General features: G+C 44.7%; 1 protein-coding gene across 1 annotated transcript; it reads left to right on the forward strand.

Annotated features, from left to right (window-relative positions):
• Positions 1–170: 170 nt before the first annotated feature.
• Positions 171–19,707, forward strand: TMEM175 (transmembrane protein 175). The gene is made up of 10 exons (XM_066616004.1): positions 171–332; positions 4,241–4,279; positions 6,388–6,485; positions 8,283–8,334; positions 9,677–9,712; positions 10,815–10,898; positions 11,953–12,117; positions 14,666–14,744; positions 15,501–15,630; positions 17,006–19,707. Exons 1-10 carry the CDS (start codon positions 180–182, stop codon positions 17,664–17,666), a joined length of 1,497 nt encoding a protein of 498 aa, XP_066472101.1. The 5' UTR covers positions 171–179; the 3' UTR covers positions 17,667–19,707.
• Positions 19,708–20,178: the final 471 nt, after the last annotated feature.

The raw sequence follows: 20,178 nt of genomic DNA on the forward strand, positions 1-20,178 counted from the left end.
TCTGCCTCCCTCCTCCCCTTCGACGAAGATCCGCAGCACCTCCCCGCTGGAGCGAGGGCGGCCCAGAGGCGGAGCGGACTGCGCTGCTTGCAGCCAGCCCGCCTCCTCCGAGCGGCGCCCTGAGTGTGCGCCGCAGCCGGTGCTCCCCCTGCTTATGTCGACAGGGGAGCAGCTGCAGGATGGCCGAAGCCAAGGACGACGACCCGGTCGCCTCCGCCACGCCGCCGCTCAGCTGGGGCCGGGCTCGTGGCGAGCTGGGCGGCGGCACGCAGGTCTCGCAGCGGCTCCTGGCCTACAGCGACGCGCTGCTCTCCATCATCGCCACCGTCATGGTGAGTCCGGAGGCTGCGCTGCTCCCGAGGACCGGCCGCGTCGCCGGCAGCACTTGCAAGGACGCCTGGGGGTCCCTCGTCCCTGCGCGCCAGGCTGCAGTCCTGTCCACCTTCCTGGGAGGAAGCCCCATGGACTCTGAGTAGACACGCACGGGATCGGGCTCAGGGGCTGCAATTCCCTCCACGCTTTCCGGGGAGTAAGCCCCATTGACTCTAATGAGACTTCCTTCTGAGTAGACACGCATGGGATCGGGCTCTGAGGCTGCAATCCCTCCATACTTTTCTGGGAGTAAGCCCCATTGACTCTGAATAGACAGGCATGGGATTGGGCTCTGAGGCTGCAATCCCCTCCACACTTTCCTGGGAGTAAGCCCCATTGACTTCAATGGGACTTACTTCTGAGTAGACATGCCTGGGCTTGGGCTCTCAGCTCTATCCAGTTAAAAGCAAGCTTTTTTTTTTAGCATACTGTAGTGAGGTAAGGTGTACCTGTTGAATTTCTGGCTGTCGCACAACAGCCCAGAACATAGAGCTTCTGTCCCTCTCTTTTTGGTGACAGTCCCTCAAGAGCACATAAGTGACTAAAGGTCCAATCCTATGCACATCTACACATTCCAGGAACTCAGAAGTCCTACTGTAGTCAATGGGGCTTACTCTCAGGTAAGTGTGGATCAGCCTAAGGGCCTGATGCCATCCAACTTTCTTGTACCTGTGCAGCCACAGTGCAGCTCTGAGGTAAGGGAATAAATATTCCCTTAATTTGAGGAGGCCTTTGTGACTGCCCCACCACTACAGGATACGGCACACACCCCATTGGCACAGTCCCTACTTGATCCAGGAACACAATCACATGTTGTTTTTACCTCTCTGATCCTTTTTCTGGATTTTATTTGGGGGAGTGGGTAGCACTTATTTTTGAATTGGAGCAGTTCTAGAGACAGTGGCCTCACTAGGGTTCCTGTCATCCTGTGGGATGCCAGTGCATCATTCCCCCATGCAGTGGGTGGGGCAACACCCCAGATGGTGGGCGTGGTGATGTACCATCACTCTGTCCCCACTGGTTATTTGGCTGTACCTTTTGATAGAACAAAGATAGAACACATACTGCGTGAAATTATGCATTGATTGATATATAACATGATGGTATCTTTCTTCCAAATTGTGATTTTAGTGATTTTGGTCACTAGCGGTGTTGCACGCACACACACACCCCAGTGTCAACTTACTAACACCTTATTATAGCAGTTCTCAAACTTTTAGCACTGGGTCCCATTTTTTAAAATGACAGTCTGTCCAAGACCCACCAGAAGTGATGTCATGGTGGAAGTGACATCATCAGGCAAATTAAAATAAATAAGTATAAATAATTAAAGTGAAACAAATAAGCAGAAGCCAGCCCTGTTCCACCAAGTGAATTTCCTCTGCAGCCTCCCTGCAATAACACCTCCCTCCAAAATCAGTAAGCTTTTCAGCCCTACCAAGTGCCCAGTCCAATTTAAGAACTTCTGTTTAAACCAGATCACTGGTTTAAACAGGATCACTGTCAGGATCCACCTGGCTTTGCAAATCTCAAAAAAGTTCATGTTATCAGCTGAAGCTTCTGTTTTGATCCTTTTTAGGGAGATGGGAGGGACAGGGCTTAGGAGAAGGGGTAAAGTGGGTAATTTGTACCCAGGCCCATTGTCAAAAGGGGGACCCAGGAGCCAAAGGAGGGGGCCCAGAAATTTCCTGAGATCTTCCGTTTTCCTATCTACTCAAACTTGTTGCCCTCATGGGATGCTGGGGACACTCCCACGACTGGGGATGCTGGGGGACCTTACTGATGCCACATGGGTTAGTAGACTTGGGCTCCAAAGACTTTTCCAGCTGTGTTTACCCTCTCCCCATCCTGTTTCGCCCATCATCACCCTTCCCCACTCTGTTTCACCCCTCCTCCTTTGCAAAGGGGTCCAAAAGAAACTTTGTACCCCCTGATAAAATTCCTCTCAGAGGCCCTGAGGGGGAGGCCACCTTCTGGAGCATTTGTTGAGCTCCAGTTCCATCAGATCAGGACCATTCTGGTGGCTTCACATTCCCCTTTGCCTGGCCTGACCACGAGCCAAGGCACGTTTGCTTACTTGTGAGTAAACAACCGTGAGGCTTAGTTTCACTTTCCATAGGGCTCAATATATTCGTCTGCTTGGAGGGAGGGACTTCCTTCTCAGATGTTTTGGGGGCTGCATTCATTGGATCAGGACCATTCTGGTGTCTTTGGATTCCTCTCAGCCTGCCCTTTCCGACAGACTAAGGCAAGTTCACCTACTTGCAACTAAATGTGCGATACGGCTCAGTTTCACTTTCCATAGGTTTCCATGCATTTTTTTGTTCTCCAGTTTTTTGGCCATGACTTTTGATAGAAAGGAGATATTTCAGTCTGGGTTTTTTGCATTGCATTCTGCTGGACATTCTGCATCCAACGGTATGTAACATGATGGTGTTACTCCTAACTAGTGAGATTTTAGCATGTCAGCCCCTGTGCATGTCACCTGGTGTGGCCTGCACCCTCCCAGTGATGCCACTGCTAGAGAGGAAAATGGGAAATTTTCATTTCTTGTTCTCTTTCTTGTTCACAGCCAGTTTTTAGACCAGCAGTTTTCAACCAGTGTGCCGTGGCTCGTCCTCAGGTGTGCCACAGGAATTTGGGGGAGGGTCATTTATTAGTAGGGTGATTGGAGGATGTGAGCCCTCCACCTAGTGTGCCTTATCAGTGTCAAAAAACTGTTGGTGTGTGTCCCACCCAAATATTCAACTCCCTTCTAATGCCTGCTTTTTGGCTAATTAACTCTCCTTTTCCAAGAAGAACAGCTGTGGTGTGCAAAGAAATGAACAGAACTCCTTATCAGTTGAGCAGTTAACAAGAATTTATTGCTACAAACACATACACTCCCTGCATGTCCTCTTATCCAGAGTCTTTCCCTCCCCAAAACTCCACTTAACTCAGTGGGTAAAGGTCTGTAGCCTCCAGTCCAAGTCCATGGTCTAGTCTCCAAGGCACAGTCCAGTCTTCCCAATTCAGTCTTCTGCAGCAGAGTCCCTCCTCTCCAGCAGTGTCTTCTCCAGCAGGGTCCTGGCAGTCCACTCTTTTGTATCCTCCAGCAGGGTCCTGGCCGTCCCCTTCTCTCATAGGTCCTGTAGGTCTGTGTCCGGGGACCTCTGGTCAGGTAGCCTTGCTCCTTCTGAAGCGGCCTTTTATCCTACAGCCCCTTGTTAAGTCCAAATGCAGCTCAGCTGTGAGCTACCTTGTTAGCTCATTCAAAGTCCCATCAAAGTCAAATGAAGCTCAGGTGTCCATCTAGGTCTCCATTGGCCTTGATTGATAACAGCTGTGGCGCTAGCCCTGCCCTTCCCAGAGCTGTCAAATAGCTGTCAAAACATGGAATTGCTGTCAACACCACATCATCCACCTGATGATCTTCTGATAGGCCATTATAGTGTGCCTTGACAATTTTAGTGCCCTTTTTTTGTGCCATGAGATGAAGAAGGTAGAAAATTGCCATTTTAGAATTGCACGGCTCCCAGACAGGGGCCACACTTGCTCATTCTCGTTCGCCTGGTCAGTTGGCGTGTTCTTCAGTGTGCACACAAACACAGGAATGGTACAGCTGGGAGCTAGGCTGCTAACATTGGAGCAGGCAGCATGGGGTATGGTGGTGTGATGTGTGCCAAGGAGCAGGGCCTGAAGGTTGAATTGTTAGCCAAGGTTGGAGAGAAATCTTAGGGCTGAATTGGAAGCTCTTGTGGGCTGGATTTGGTCTGTGGCTCTTACTTTGCCCATCTCTGGTTTTGAAGTACAGCTATAGAGAGAAAGCAAGCTTTGTGTGCAAGAGAAAACTTGTATACTGTTTAGCTGTGTGACTCTTCTCTTGCAGATTCTGCCCGTGGCCCATACAAAGATACAGCCAGATCAGGTACTATGAATTTCCTGCTACGAAAACAGTTGGATTGTAATTCAGTTCAGTAACATTGAACACATTGTACTGTGTTCCTACAGTGGTTGTTCCAGTACAGTGGGGAAGGTAGAACTGAGTACTAGAAGAAATGAGAGCAGCCGGTTCAAGTTTATGTTCAGTTTATTACAGGTTGGGTATCCCTTATCCAAAATGCTTGGGGCCAGAAGTATTTTGGATTTTTTTCCATTTTGGAATGTTTACATGTACATAATGAAGATATCTTGGGCATGGAACCCAAGTCTAAACATGAAATTCATTTATGTTTCATATACATCTTATACACATAGTCTGAAGGTAGTTTTATGCAGTACTTTTAAAAAAAATTATGTGTATGAAACAAAGTTTGTGTACATTGAACCATCAGAAAGCAAAAGTGTCGCTATCTCAGCCATCCATTTTGGATTTGCGAATTCGGGATACGCAACCTGTACTTATTATCAAGGGTGGCCATGAGCCACATGCAACCCTCACCCTTATTTCACCCTCTTTGCACCCTCCCCTCCCTTCATCCAAGGGGGAAGTAGGCTTCTTTTGATCTCACAGACCTGTGGGGCATCCTCTTATTTTGCATCTGTCTGCCAGGCTGAAAGCAGCATAGCATCCCATTTCCTGTTTTTCTCCTAGCAAAGCTGGTTTCCAGAGTAATGTGGGGAGTAGCACTCCTAGCCCAGGACCAGTGCATTGAGACTTAGGGATGTTCTTTTATCTTGTATTGGAAAGGATAGTTGCTGAGTTCTTCAGCCTGGAGGCCAGCCTTCCCTATCCTTGGCCAAGCTGCTCAGCATCGCATCTCCTACTCATCTGAAGAACTTGGTAATTTCTGATGTAAACCATAGGCAGTGATGTATGTGATACAAAGGGTCCAACTAATAGTGCCCTATCACCTGCTTTCTTTCAGACTACTTCTAAACCAGCGGTTCTCAGACTGGTGGGTTGCAATTCAGAAATGTGCCCTTCCCCTTTAAAGGGAGTGGCCCAGGAATGGGTCCCCAGGGGCGCCTCAGCGATTGCAGTGCTGCAGGGACCCAGGGACATTCTAATGTACCTGGGAGGGCTCTTGAAGCCTCCATGAGGGTCCTGGAGGCTCACACCCCCTGCGAGCCTCTGCACAGCTGCCCAGAGCTGGTTTCCACAATTGCAAACTGGAAATGAACTCTGATCATTGATCAAGCTTTGGGCAGCCACGTGGAGCCCCCTGTGCGAGCCTCCAGGACCTTCATGGAGGCTTCAGGAGCTCCCCCAGCTATGTTAAAATGTCCTTGGGTCCCTGTAGAGCCGCAAGGTCCTTGGGTCCCTGCTGTGGCGCTGTTGGGGCTACTGCCCCACTCCCTCCACTGCAAACGATATTCTCAATCAAATCAGGAGTTTGGGAACCTCTGTTCTAAACTATTGTCTAAAATCCCTGGACAAAGGCCATTAATGGCGAGAGGGCTGAATTGGGATTACACCCATTCTCATATCTGAGAGTTATTGTGGGTGGCTTCATGTTGAAATGTACATCTTTTGCCTTTCTGGACAGAAAGCAGCACGGGAGCGGAGAGGTGCATTGGTGGTTTTGAATATTCAGTCAGGAAAGCAAGTGTTAAACAAAAACCACATATAGTGGCTTTAAATAATAAATGAAAGAAGGGTGTGTGGAAAGAGGACTAACTGCAGACCTTATGAATATGTAGTTCCATCCTATAGGTAGGTAGGCAGGCCCGGTTCAGCAAAAAGCGAGGCAGAGGTTGTGGCAGAGTTTTTTTTCTGTAGCCATGAAGGTGAAGACAGTGTCTCAGAAAGAAAGTTGAGATTGCTAGGATATTACCAGGCTGGGATTGTCCTTTTTGGAGGACTTGAGTGCCTCCAGAGCTAGTTTAGTTTCTCTGTCTGGAAGACTTCAGGAAAGAATAGATGTGATTTGTTCCGCTTACAGCAGGGAAGTTACCCACTCAAGGAAGTTATTTTGCAATGTGGGTGTGCTTTATATTTGCTGCTGCTGCAAGTAATTGCACAATATAAATGTTTCCGTAATTTCTCTTATCCACAACAGGTATTTCTTTGACAAATGCTGTGCTTTATTTCAGAAATTCAATGAAAGCGTTCAGCAACTCCTCGCCACCAAAATTGCTGTTTATCTGATGACTTTTTTAATAGTAACCGTTGCTTGGGCAGCTCATGTCAGGTATGCTGTTATGAAACGGTGCACAAACTGACAGTGGCAGTGTAGGAAATTGTAGCTTATAGTTTAGCACAAAGGAAGGCGTCTTATGAAACTATCCCAAATGCAAGTTGTACAGTTCCCTGCCATCTTGATTACGTTCACTGCCTCTAAAAACAAATTATGTGAGCCTTGGAAAGAAGTCTGTGAAGAAAGCTCTTGTGACCTGCGTGCTCCAGCATCCTGTTTTCACAGTGGCCAACCGGGTGTTTCTGAAAAGTCCACAAGCAGGCAGGAAGGCCCAGTCCTTCTCCCACCACTTCTTCCCTGTCATCAAGTGACCTTGCCCTTCTGAACCTGGAGGGAGCCTAGAACTGGCGTGACTAGAAGCCTTTGATAGACTTGTCCTCCATGAATTTATCCAATCCCCCCATTGAATACACCCAAACTACTTGCCATCACTCTGTCTGCAGGCAGTAAATTCAAGAATGAATTGCATGTTGTGTGAAGAAGTGCTTTCTTCTGTCTGTGGTTACTGTCTTACAAAGACTCAGCCCCTCTGCTCCTCCCTGGGCACACCTCTCATATGTGGCCTAAATGAAGAAAATCCAACTTCTATAAAGCTGCTTCTGCTTGGTTACCTGGAGGTGATTCTCACAGGCCCAAGGGGAGCGGCTCTTACAAGTGTGAACATGATACTTCTCAAAAGCAAGAATAAAAATTGGATGGTAGGCCCTGTCTGATGAGTTTGCATCATTGACCACAGTAGTTAGTAAAGTGTTGCCAGTAATGCACATTCAGTCATACCTCTTTTAGCAGTGATTTGTCACAGCACTTTGTCCTGGTGTGAATGATAGCTGTTTTACAGCCCAATCCTATCCACATTTTCCTGGGAGTAGGTGCCATTGACTCTGATGGGACTTACTTCTGAGTAGACATGCCTAGGATTGGGCTATCTATCAATGGGAGCAGTGCATTCTAGGCATTAGTGCCCATTCGTGTTTGATTTTGTGGTGGAGGCAAAAAAAATCACTCAATTCTATTTCGTTCCCAGAAGTCCCCTGTTTTGGGTAGGTAGTTCTTAAATGAGAAAGATTTTTCAGTTATCTAAAACAGTAAGTAGTAGTTCCCAAGTGAGCGCTACTGAAGGACAAAAAGAGGCCAGAAAGAAATGGCAGTGAAACTTCAGAGAATTTCAGTAGTAATGAAATGCTCCCAAATATTGGCATGGCTTACTTGCCAGTCTTTTTATTTGGCATCACTCCCTTTCCTTCTTCCATCCCTTTCTACACTCAGTTTGCTTGGGAGAGAGGCTGGGATTTCTCTCATTTCTGCTTGGGCTTAAGGAAGATCAGAAACAGTGAAGAGAGATTCTTGCTGCCACTTATTTTATCAAAACGGCAGCATATGAGATGCTTGAGTCCTCTGGCCAAGCAGAGGGCTTGAGGGAGAAGCCAGGATTTACCTGAATTCATGTCTTTGGATACGGTAAGAAACAGCGCAAGAGGCTCCTGCCATGTCTTACCTAGTGGTGAAGGTGTTGATGTGGATCTTCTGACTCAAATAAGTTGTATTTTTGAAAAGTGTTGCTTCTGAATGTCGACTGTCCGTTTTGTATCCATCTCATTCCTACTACAGTATATAACTGAAAATGGCCATATGAGTGTTCTCGGGGAAGAACTGAATTGAAACAGAGGCTGTGTGGAGTGACATTGTCACTGACCTGTCTGTTTGGTGGGTGTGTCTTGTCAGTCAAAGTTTTCTATGCTTGTTTCACCAAACAGGCTTATCAGTGGCTTTTTCTCTCTCTGTCACTTGTAGGCTTTTCCAAGTGATCGAACTCATAGATGATGTACTTGCTCTCCTGAATTTGGTGAGTCTCAAGAGGCAACTGTAATTGAAATAATAATTTAAAAATAACAATACAGTTAAAGGATCATAGAGACCACCGGTGTAACTAAATGTTGCCAGCCTTGAATTATCACCAAGGATCTTACTACTAAGATGGAATGGTTTTGGGGACTCTGCTGACCTGGTTACAAATTCAAATATATTGATATTTTGCTTAACCCATTTTTGCCCAGCCCACAGGTGTACACATTTGATCCCTGTTGCGTATATGCAGTGTTGGGCAGAAATGGCTTAAGTTAGCTTTGAGTTATGATGCTTCTGAAACTGTTAAATTTCTTCTTCTACAATTTTGTTTTGGTGGTTACCAACCGTACTATATCTGCAGCAGGGATTCCACCTGGGACAAATTTGTTATGCTCATCACTTATTCAATATAAAAATACAAAATATGACCATAAGCCTTAAGATAGCAGAGACTATCCAAATCATCCCAGTCCATAACACACAGAAATGGTGCAATCCAGAGAGAAGTTCTTTTCTGTCAGCCCCATTATTCTGCATAAGAGAACTGCTCTTGGAAAATTCCTGCTCGTTTCAGGGGAGAGGCTTGTTATTTAGCTGTTATTTGTTTAAAAGATTTCTATCACACCATTCCCCTTAAAATATAGGATGCCCAAGAACAGTTAAAACGGTGAAACATCAGTACAGAATAAAACAGTGCTAAAAGTTAATTTTAGATACGCTGATGTATTTTAACAGGCTTAAGAATATAACAGATCTCAAATACAAAATGCAAACAGTAGAGATAAAAAAAATCCAGACATCAAACATATTCAAGAGGGGAAATACAAAAAAAGGAAAGTTTTGAGGCCTTGCTTGAAGAGGGGATAGTTCTTAATTCATCCGGGAGAGAGTTCCATCACATAGGAGGAAATGGCCTGGGTCACTCCTGCCTGCACAAAACTGTGGAAGGCCAGTTGTAAAAGGACTTATGAGTGAGTCCTTCTGCAAGGACTGCAAGCATCCAAGTTAGCAAGTCTGTAATAACACTGTAATTCATTACTATTGCCTAGGTTAGAGGAAAGCCTGAAGATTATAGAGGCTTCTTTGTGCAATATGTGCATGACCTTTATACTGTGGGAACTGCTGCAGCATTCCAAAGGTCACGTTGAAAGCCCCAGGGCATGCTGTGGCTTTTTCTCATGTTGGTCATCCCAGAAACTGGTGCAATGCTGGCATGGGCAAGGAGAAGCTACACTGCTATGTCTCCTATATATAGATGCCACTTCTCACTTTCCAATAGTTTGAATGTGCACAAGAAGCAATTTCTTATCATGTGTTGAATCCCCTTTTCCCTTTCCTAGGCATGTATGATGATCATTACCTTTTTGCCGTACACGGTAAGTAAGCATTCTGTGTCTTTCCTGCTTGATGTCACTGCTTGGTTTGAGTATTGAGGAAGTGCACTATTTTCCAAATGTATGGCCCAGTCATAAGAACATAAAATAGCCCCACTGGATCAGACCATAGACCCATCTAGTCCAGCTTCCTGTATCTCATTGTTGGCATCCTTCAGTCTCGAAAGACTATGGTATCGCGCTCTGAATAGTGTTCTGGAACAGAGTGTCCTCTCCAGTGCGCGAAGCCTGGGTAAAGTAGATATGGAGAATAGACTGTTTCCCATGCAGCAAATCCCCCCCTCCACGTCGCTGAAATGGTCCAATGGAAAGGCAGAAGCCAATACGGTTGGTTCCAGCGACATCGCAGGAGTTGCCAGAACGTGACTGTGTTCAGCCATGAACTGCCTCAGGGACTCCGGCTCCGGATTTTGCCTCGAGGTTGACTCCTGAAGCCTTTTCCATAACTGGATATAGCCACAAGGCAGTGGAGGTTTGGGATCAGAGTTTTCCTTCTCTCAGATGAGCTGCCTTCCCAGGCTGACGAGTCCCATCTACCCGGTGGCTGTTCAGTCGCCTCTTACGACAAGTACAGCCAAACTGAGGGCCTATTCTTATCCCCAGCCCTCAGGGCACACTGTATCTCATAGCGGTCCACCAAATGCCCCAGGGAGCACACCAGATAACAAGAGACCTGCATCCTGGTGCCCTCAAATCCTGTGATTTGGCTCACAATCCTGGCTCACAAGCCTTTTACGATTGCACTCCATATGTTGAAAAGTACTTGCTACATGTATGCATGTTTATGGTTTACCACGTTTGTTGCAATAAACCTGGATCTCTGTTTCTGTGTGACAGTGACAGGTTTTGTAACTCTAAATGTAACATTTGGCTAAGCAATATGTTTGAATTTTCAGAACCTCTTGCAGTAACTTGCAGAGTTTGCAATCTTACCTACTGGTGCAATTGAACACCAAGAATGGATAAAACGTGGAGCTAGTCAATGTATAACTTTTTAAAAAGCCGAGTAAGAGCAAACATTTTTTTTGATTTTCCTTTTCGTGTCTTATGTATTCTGTAAATGGCCTAACGTTTTATCTTACAGTTCTCCTTGATGGCCTCCTTTCCAGATGTACCATTTGGCATTTTCTTGTTTAGTAGCTGTGCTGTTGTCATTGGCGCTATCCAGGTGCTGTTGCCTTTCCCTCCCATATTTAAGATTAACTTTTCATCTACTGTACTGTTAGAAAATTGGCATAAGTAAGCAGGTGGCTTTGCTTGTGGGCTGATATATTGTCCTCCTTATGAAAGAACACATTTGTTTGAAGTCACCTTCCTTTTTTGGAATCCCAAAGGCAGGAGTAGACTGATTGTCTGATTCGTTTTTAAAATGTATGTGCGACTGTTGTCCTCCAACAGAGCACCCAAGGCAGATCCCCATGCACCAGTAACCAGTACCAGCAATGGGGTAGTAGGGACCTGCAGGACTGGCTCATTCTTGTGCCCAGTATTGAAAACTCAAAATCCCACACCAGCCCAGCAATCTCTATTTGTGGTGCATATTGGTATGAACAGAGAATTAGTTTGGGATAAAGAACTGTTGGTGAGCTATAGGGGTTGGATATTGGGAGACAGGCTGCTTCCTTTCAGAACTGCGATCTGAACACACCTTACAGTGCAATCTTAGGCATGTTTACTTGTAATTTAGTCTCAGTTTGTTCAATGGCATTTACTTCCAGATAAGTGTGTGGAGGATTGCAGTCTTAGGGCCTGATCCTGAGCCCATGCATGCTGGCTTACCAAGGACGTCCATCCCTGGCCTCTGCCGAGCTCAGGCCGAGCTCTAAAGCTAAAAAAAAAAACTTCTGGTTTCACAGAGAAACCAGAAGTGATGTTTTTAATGCCAGGACCGTGGGGATAAGATATTTGTCTATAGCCCCAGCTTCAGGTATCCAGGGAGTTCCAGAATTCCCATACACCGGCAAAAGCCACTAGAAAAGACATCAATCTGGAGTGGAATGGAACAGTTGCTCCCTTCCTCCAAATATTTTATTTATTTATTTATTTATTTATTTATTAATTAGATTTGTATTCCGCCTTTCTCCCCAAAGGGCATAAGAAGCCCACCAATTTGAAAGGTGCCTCTGCCCAGTTAGCTTTGCAATGACAAAGTGTAGTTTGACATCATGTCTGAACTGCCTCTTCATGCCCTATGCTGATACAATGTCTTCTTAACTTTGCAGGCAATCATTGTTCTTTATGGCTTTGACCATCCATATTTGCTTAATCATCAAATACAGATGTCAGAAAACCAGGCCTTTTATAAATATCATATTCTAAAAATTATACTAAGAGGACCAACACTTAGCTTTCTGGCTGCCGTCTTCTCCTTTTTCTTCATCCCACTGGTAAGTTCTCCTTAGTTTTAAGAATAGTAATTCTCAAACTGTGGACCACAAGAAGAGGTAGAATGTGCATTCACAGAACAAAGTCCCCATGTTGGATGCATTGACCCCCCTATCCCTTTTAGAGTGGTAAAGCCCTGACCGGCTTTACCTGTGACTCATCAGCCCTTGCAACTATGCTATGATAATGCTGTTGGACATCCTCAGACATGAGGATTGCCAAAAGTGTCACCACTAACCAGAAAACAAATAAATTAATTGTCCTTAACCAGGCATGGCTATACAAACTTTGGCCATCTTACTTTCATAGGCGGAATCTAGATGTATATAATTTCAGCAGTGATCTCTTTGAGGAAGCACACTTGTCTCTCTTCTGATGCACATGCTGTCTTCTCACCTAAATTTGACTCATGGAGAATCTTTTCTTATTATTTGGAGCAGAGATTAAATTTGCACTGTGGTGATTGGCCAGTTGGGAATCCATAACCACCATCTAGAGTTTTCAGAAACTTGAAGAACAATGGGAAAATGCTGGATGAAACAAAAAAGTCTTCACCAAGAGCCAGTGACCCAATAGGGAGGACCAAATAAGCCTCCAAACACCCTTTTCTGCCTGGAGAGCAGATCCTAGAAAGTGGTACAGGGAGATCGCTGTTTGACCCTTTGGCCTCTGGGTCCTGCAGAGTTTCAGCTCGTATCATGCTTTTCAGTGTCTATGTGGAACCACTGGGAGAGCTTGTTTGGAGGTGGGGACTCAGGTGTCATCAGTATGCAGATGACCTCCTGCCTCTCTTTATCATCAGGTGCTGGAGAAGCAGTGGATGTCCTGAATCAATGTCTGGCTTAGTGGTGAACTGAATGTGGGAAAACAAATTGATACCTAATCCAGACAAGACAAAGGTTGCTGGTTAATAGGACAAATGACCAGGAGTTGAGTGTATAGTCTGTCCAGATGGGTAGGACTCACTCTGTCAGATCAGGGTCACAGTTTGGGGATCCTCCTGGATCTCATTTTGTATCCTGCATGAACTGGTAGCATCCATGGCCAGTGATGCTTGGGCTGCTCTACCAACTGCACCCTTTTCTAGTGAAGGCAGATCTGGCCAGTGTATTGCACACCCTACTCACATTGAAATTAGACTAGTGCTATCTACGTGGGGCTACCCTTGGAAAGCATTTGGAAGCATCAGCTGGCCCAGAATGCTGCAGTGCAGGCTCTGGTTCTGGCTCAAGTCTGGGAGCATGCGCTGCCCATTCTATTTCGTGTGCACCATACTGATTTGTGTCCAGGCTTAGTTGTTTTTGTGTTTAGTTGTTTTCCAGGCTTAGTCTGAAGCTCTAAATGCCTTGGGAGCAGGTTATCCAAGCACTGCTTCCTCCCACAGAAATCTGCCCACTGCCTTCATTCATCATCTGAGGCTCTGGTCCGCATTCCCTTACCATTAGAAGTTCTGATGGGGGCAGTGCAGGACAGGACCTTCTCGATTGCAGCGCCCAGCTTGTAGAACTTCCTGCCCTTGAAAGGCTCATTTCCCCCCACTATGCCTCCTGAAGACTTTTTTTGTTTTACCTGGCATTTCAGTTATGTTGTTTATATGTACATGGGTTATGTTTCCCTGTTTCCCTTATCCCTATTGTCCTTTTTAAAAAAATATTACAGGTGTGTGCATGTTCTGATACCCCCTGCGGATACATGAATCCGTGGATACAGGGGTACACCTCTGAAAGGTTTTCTGAGCCCAGCAGAGGCTGCATACGTCCACATTTCTGAGCGCAGCAGAGGCTGCACACTTCTGCTTGCAGTCTCTGCCAGACTCAGAATGACTGTAGGGAATTAAAAAACATGAGTTCGAGTTTTTTGTGAAAACTGAAAGTGACATTTTTAATGCCTTATAAGGAATAGGGAAGTCCTGGAGGGAGCTGCAGATACGGGGCCCCCTGTATTAAGATATTTTAATAGCTATAATTGTTTATTGCTTATTTGTATATATATTGAGATATAAGTATTTGTTTTGTTTCATTATTTGAGAACCACCTTGGGGATCCCTCTAAGGACTGGTGTGGATCTACATGCAAGTTTTCCTACATGGAAAACAATGCAGAGAGCTCACTTGAATGGGTGGAAGGGAGTGACCAATTTAGAGCTAGGCAGATGTGTCAGTCTAAGTGTTCATCCCACTGCGCTCACTCTATAGGAAACCCGCCCACTCCTTGTGGCAGGGATGCTTGTATGCAGCCTCAGGGCCAAGAAGGGCTTCTCTCTCAAGTTTCTTCAATGTCCATCCTTATGGAAACAGGACTACCGAGGCACAGCCTACAAACTGAGGCATGCAAGTGTAGAGGCATGGTTGCATAAGAAGCTTTTTTTTTTCTTTGACAGTCCCTTTTGCTGACTCATTCATTGAGAATCTGTTTGCTGTAGCCCTTAGCTTTCAGTTAGGCTGCTCTTGCTGTGTAGTTAATTTAGGAAAATGGTATTTATCCTAGCCTACTTACTGCAGATGGATAATTGCAAAATGGATGTAACAAACGGGCTCTTACTTTGTTTCAGTCGTACGTGTTTCTTGGGCTCGTCATTTTTTTCCCACATATCAGCCACCTCACCAAGTGGTTTCGAAGCAAAGTTCTTGGTGAGTATGAGAAGCACGTATGCTTTGAGATGGATTTTGAAATGTATTTTGTCCAACAGCACTGTATAGATGTGGATGGTTTTATTTTGTAATTGTCAGACTTGTCATTGCAATCGGACCTGTACATCTTAATATGAAGCTGTGGTATACCGAGTCAGACCCTTGGTCCGTCTGACTCAGGATTGTTACTTTCTGATGGAGGTTTGCTGGGGTTTTAGACACATTTGGCTTCCAGCATCTTCAGGAAGGACTGAGAAAGGATCTTGTCTGAAACTGACTTCTGCCAGTCTGTGTAGACAGGGTTGAGAAAGATGGAGCAGTGTTCTGATTCGGTGTATAGCAGCTTCATATACAGTGGGCTTTCAGTACCCATGGGGGATCCCTGAGAATACCAATTTCCATGGATAATTTCATCTGTGGAAAGCTCTCAATGGACCTCTCAGACGTGACTGGAAGCTTGAACAGAAAAGTACCCTAGGGCGTGCCCAATGTTCCCTTTTGTGGTTGAACATAGCAGGGGAAGGCCGACAGTAGTGGGTAAGTTCCCTTTCAGGGATGTTTGTCTACCATTACTGAACATTTCATTGACTGACCTTGATAAGGTTTCAAAGAGCCCCCAGGACTCCCACAACACAAAAATAAAGAAACTGTACAGGGTAGGTTCTCCCCTCCCAGGACTCTTACCCTTCATAACAATATAGCTGAATATATTTATTGAGCTGAATATGTTTATTTTATGCTCAATGTGGCTTGCAGGTCAAGAAGAGGAGGCGCCTCTAGAGTCTTTTACTTTTTATCTCACAGAACCACTTAGTAAGGAACGGGTAGAAGCGTTCAGCGATGGAGTTTATGCAATTGTAGCCACCTTGTTAATCCTGGATATATGGTAAGTCTTCAGCAAGTTTAAGTTGTTGGAATACAGCTGCGCTTAGTGTTGGGCTTAACTGTTCATTCAGTGCTGAAAGAGGGAGAGGGTGGGTGTATTACTTCTTCTTCCTGGAAAGTCCTTCAGTGTCTCTTGAGTAGGAGTGACCCCTGCAATGACTTGCAGCATTGTATTAGAGCTTGCCCAGCCTCGTGATAAATAAATGTGACTAATCCACCCTCACAATAAATTTTTTACTTTTTTTCTCATGTTACTTTCGACTCAGTGCTATATGCCCTGCATATGGATGACTGTGAGCCATCCACAAGCTGATTCATGGAAAACTGAATTATGGGAGCTTTTAAAATGGTGCCTAGGGACCTTTTCATTTTTTCTTATTTTGTGCAGTGTGTTCAGCCGCTTAAAAATTTGTTTTGCAAAACTTTTATTTTGTTTGTCTTGGTGGGGGAGGGGGAGAGATTGAGTTTGTGCAGTACATTCAAGCGCCAGTCCTTAAATGAAAATTTGGTTTCATCTCTGGCTTCTCAGATCCCACTAGACCTTGTCTATACATTTTCACTTTCATAAGGCTTAGAAACATGTTCCATCCATATATGATTTCATATATATAATCCTTTTTAAGGGGGATCTTAGCAAGCTGAATCTCCACCCCATGCCACAGTCTGTGCTTTTTCTTTGTGTTGTAGAATCATCCTATACACACATTCCTGCTCATAGTAATGTGCTCAGACATGTCTCCCAGCTTCATCATCCCCATCCCCTTAAGTAGGAATGACGAGTTTTCCCTACCAAGTAATAAAATATTACCAGTGTGCTGTGATTCCCCTTGACTTGGTTATTGTCCTCAAGTAGTTTTATTTCTAAACATTAAATTGATGAGTAGAAATTCATTACTATGAGAAACACAGTACTACTTCTCTGTTAGCACTTTGTTACAGGGTTCTTCATCCTGGGTTGATTGTCAGCCATTGTAGCCAATGGGTTAGTGCATTCTGGGTAAAGCAGAGCTAGTCGGCTCTCATTGCCTTCAGGGGCATCTCCTTTAGTGCTGTTCAACTTTGAAATAACAGATCCCCTGCATTTGCAGAGATACTACTATACACTAGCCACAATATATTGACCTGGGTAGCATAGCGGCTGAGAGACTTCCCTGGTATGAATCTCACCTCTGCCATAAATTCACTGCAGCTTTAGACAAGTCACTCTCAGCCTCAGCTGCAATAGGGGGATGATACTTACTTTGCAGAGTTGTTGTAAGGTCATCAAGATGATACTCATGAAGCTTTTTGCACACCCACACAGTGCAGTATAGATGTTAAGTGTTATTGATGTGTATATATCGCAACCTAAAAATACCTGTTCTTTCCCTCAACAGTGAAGATAATGTTCCTGATGTCAAAGAAGTGAGAGAGAAATATAACGGTCATCTCATCAACGCATTGAGAGAGAATGGGCGTAATTTCCTTGCCTACTTTGGTTCTTTCATCACCATTGGCCTTCTCTGGTTTGTCCACCACTCGCTCTTCCTACACGTGACCAAAGCCAACCGGCTGATGGGTGTGCTTAATACCCTTTCGTTGGCTTTCATTGGAGGCCTACCTCTTGCTTACCAGCTGACCAGTGAGTTTGCAGAGAAGTCGCACAACGAAATAGAAGCCATCCAGGTCAGCTGCGTCACCATTTTTTTTGCCAGCATCTTCCAGTTTGGCATCTGGACAGCCGCTCTGTTCCATGAAAGGGAGACGTTGCATCCTTTTGCTAGATACGGCGGCAAAGAACACGCCTTCATGTTTGCCAAGCTTGCACTCTACCCTTGCGTCAGCCTTGCGGCCTTTGTCCTCACATGCGTCTTAAGTGAGCTGAGCACATCAATCTTTCACCTCATTCAGATCATCGTTCCGTTTGCCTTCCTTGTGTTGCGCATCTTTGTCAGAGTTGGTTTGATGGCATTCAGGTTGGTAATATCTCTGTCCAGACCAAGGCGCTCCGTATTAGAAGAAGAGGAGGCATGTTTGTCTCCTGCGGAAATGTCATAGCTTTTGCTGCACTTTACTTGGAAAGCTATGGTTTTTGCTATGACTTGAACCACAAGCCACAATTGGATAGATCCAGCCTTTAGTCATGTTTGAGTTCTTTGTTCCTGAAATACTCGTAGATACATTAACCAGTGGTTCTCAAACTTTTAGCACCGAGACCCTCTTTTTAGAATGAGAATCTGTCAGGACTCACCAGAAGTGATGTCATGACCAGAAGTGACATCATCATGCAGGAAAATGTTTAATAATCCTAAGCTGCAGTCCTACCCACACTTACCTAGGGGTAAGTCCCATTTAGTGTCATTGGTTAAAAGCATATATATAGTAGCCTGTTAAAAGTACAGAGCTGTAACATTTCCCTGGATGCAGTCACATACCAGGGTAGCATCAAGTCTAATATATTGAAAATAAACTACACATTGAAATGAATGGGGACCCACCTGAAATTGGCTCGCAACCCACCTAGTGGGTCCCGACCCACAGTTTGAGAAACACTGTGTTAATCTGTATAAAGGCTTCAGATGCAAACTCCAGGGAAAGAGAATCATCCAAGCCCTACTGCCCGCATTCTACTTGCATTTGGGTTAGTCAGGGCACTAAGATAATGTTACTTTCCAACTGGTCTTAATATTTTGGCTGGGAATGGCTATGCAGGAAGAGCAGGAAGCTTCAGGGATCATTATAGTACCTCCTCCATGTTAGGGAAATGCTGAACAAAGTCAAACAATGGTTGCTTTAGCCAGTACAGGTGACCAGTCAATATGCGTATGCTGTTGTTGGCTCAGTATGATCGGAAAGGCACATATTTAAAGTGAAAATCATCATGTGATCCAGGAAGTGTCTGTTGTCGTATATCAGCAGATAAACTGTGGAATACATTCTGCATGTATCGTATCTGAAATAGCAATGAGACGGAGTGGCCGGGATATGGCTGGCTACGTTGTTCTTAAAGCTAAGAATCTTAAGATGTATCTATCCAGCTGTGAATCCACAAGAAAAAATACTGTCAAAGACAGCAAAGGAACTGTTCTTCCAGGGCTGGAAAAAATTACAGTACTTGGCTACTTAGGGTGCCAGAAATGTGATGCTAGTGCTCTAAGAACTTAAAAAGATTTTACACAACTCTGTCCATGGCTAATGCTGGCTCCCCCAGAAAGCTGAGGTGGGCACCAGTGAATGCTAAATAGTTTTCCAGCCCTAGCTTTGTTTCTGTCCCAAGGCTTGTCTATCATCTAGGCCAGAGGTCTCCAAACCCCACCCTGGGGGGCCAGATTCAACCCACAGCAAGGTTCTATCCAGCCCACAGCCAGCCTCTGATCTCCTGAGAGCCTCTGGCCCAGTTGACCAAACACAACCAGAGTTGTGCTTGTGGGGTGAGGGAATGGGGGTCCATTTAAGTGTGTGCTTTATTTCTTGGGCTGTGTTCATGTTTGAAGAAGTCCTGGACATTTGAGCCCATTCATTTATTCATTCATCTAAGTTGCATCTCTAATGTATTTATTTAAATTTTATATTTAATTTTTTTTTCTGGCCATCAACACTGTGCCAGCTATTTGATGCAGCCCTTTGACCAAAAGGTTTAGAGACCCCTGATCTAGGCATTGGTAAAAAAAGAAGGCTGCCGACTTACCATAGGTACTGCCTTTAGCTTGAAGCAACAACTGTCTATTATCTAATATTTGGTGCAGCTTCTTTACAGAAAGCTCAGCATTCTGCCTTTCAAAAAACCAGTTGTCTTCTTGAAAGCTGGATCTTACAAATAGCTTCTTGCTTTCTTGTTCACTGCAACTTATTGTGAATGTAAAATGGCATTTGTGTCTTGAGTGGCCAGTGGTACTTCAGTAACTGTACTGTATGTGACTGATCATCATATATTTGCTTTGGGGTCCGTACACTGTATTTTCTGTTGCAATTCAGCCTAAGGCCTGAATGCTTTCTTAATCTCTTTGATCCTATATTTTATACCTCTGTTAATTTGAAATGCATTGAATATTTAACTTTTATTTTTTTATTAAATAAAATGCTGTGCTTACAGTTACAACTGTCAGGAATTGGTCTCTTATTCCATGTCAGCATCTCTGTTCTGAACTATGAGGGTTACCTGTTTAATTATTTGGAATGAAACACTTTCACTTGACGTAACAAGAGAATGAGTATAGAGAGAGGGATGTCAGAAAGCATTCGCAACACAGCCGCAGAAAAATGGCTGTTAAGAAACCTGCGCAAACACAGTCATGCACAGCTAGAATAAGGATACAAAGGTACTGAGTTCACAAAGTTATAGGCATCAGTACACTTAGTAGAGGTTTATACCTGGAGCATCAATTAAGCATGTGATCTGTACATGAAGCACTGTACAGTGATACCCTCTTTTTGGGAAGGAGTAGTTGTATTAACTTGTATTACAGCAAACACGGATATATGTTGATACTTATCTTCTTTTGAACTATCTACCTATTTCATGGAGGTTAACTGCAGGGCAGTAAAAATTGACTCTTTGTGCCCTTAATGT

The sequence above is a fragment of the Tiliqua scincoides genome, chromosome 2 (assembly GCF_035046505.1).
Source record: "Tiliqua scincoides isolate rTilSci1 chromosome 2, rTilSci1.hap2, whole genome shotgun sequence".
Lineage (NCBI taxonomy): Eukaryota > Metazoa > Chordata > Lepidosauria > Squamata > Scincidae > Tiliqua > Tiliqua scincoides.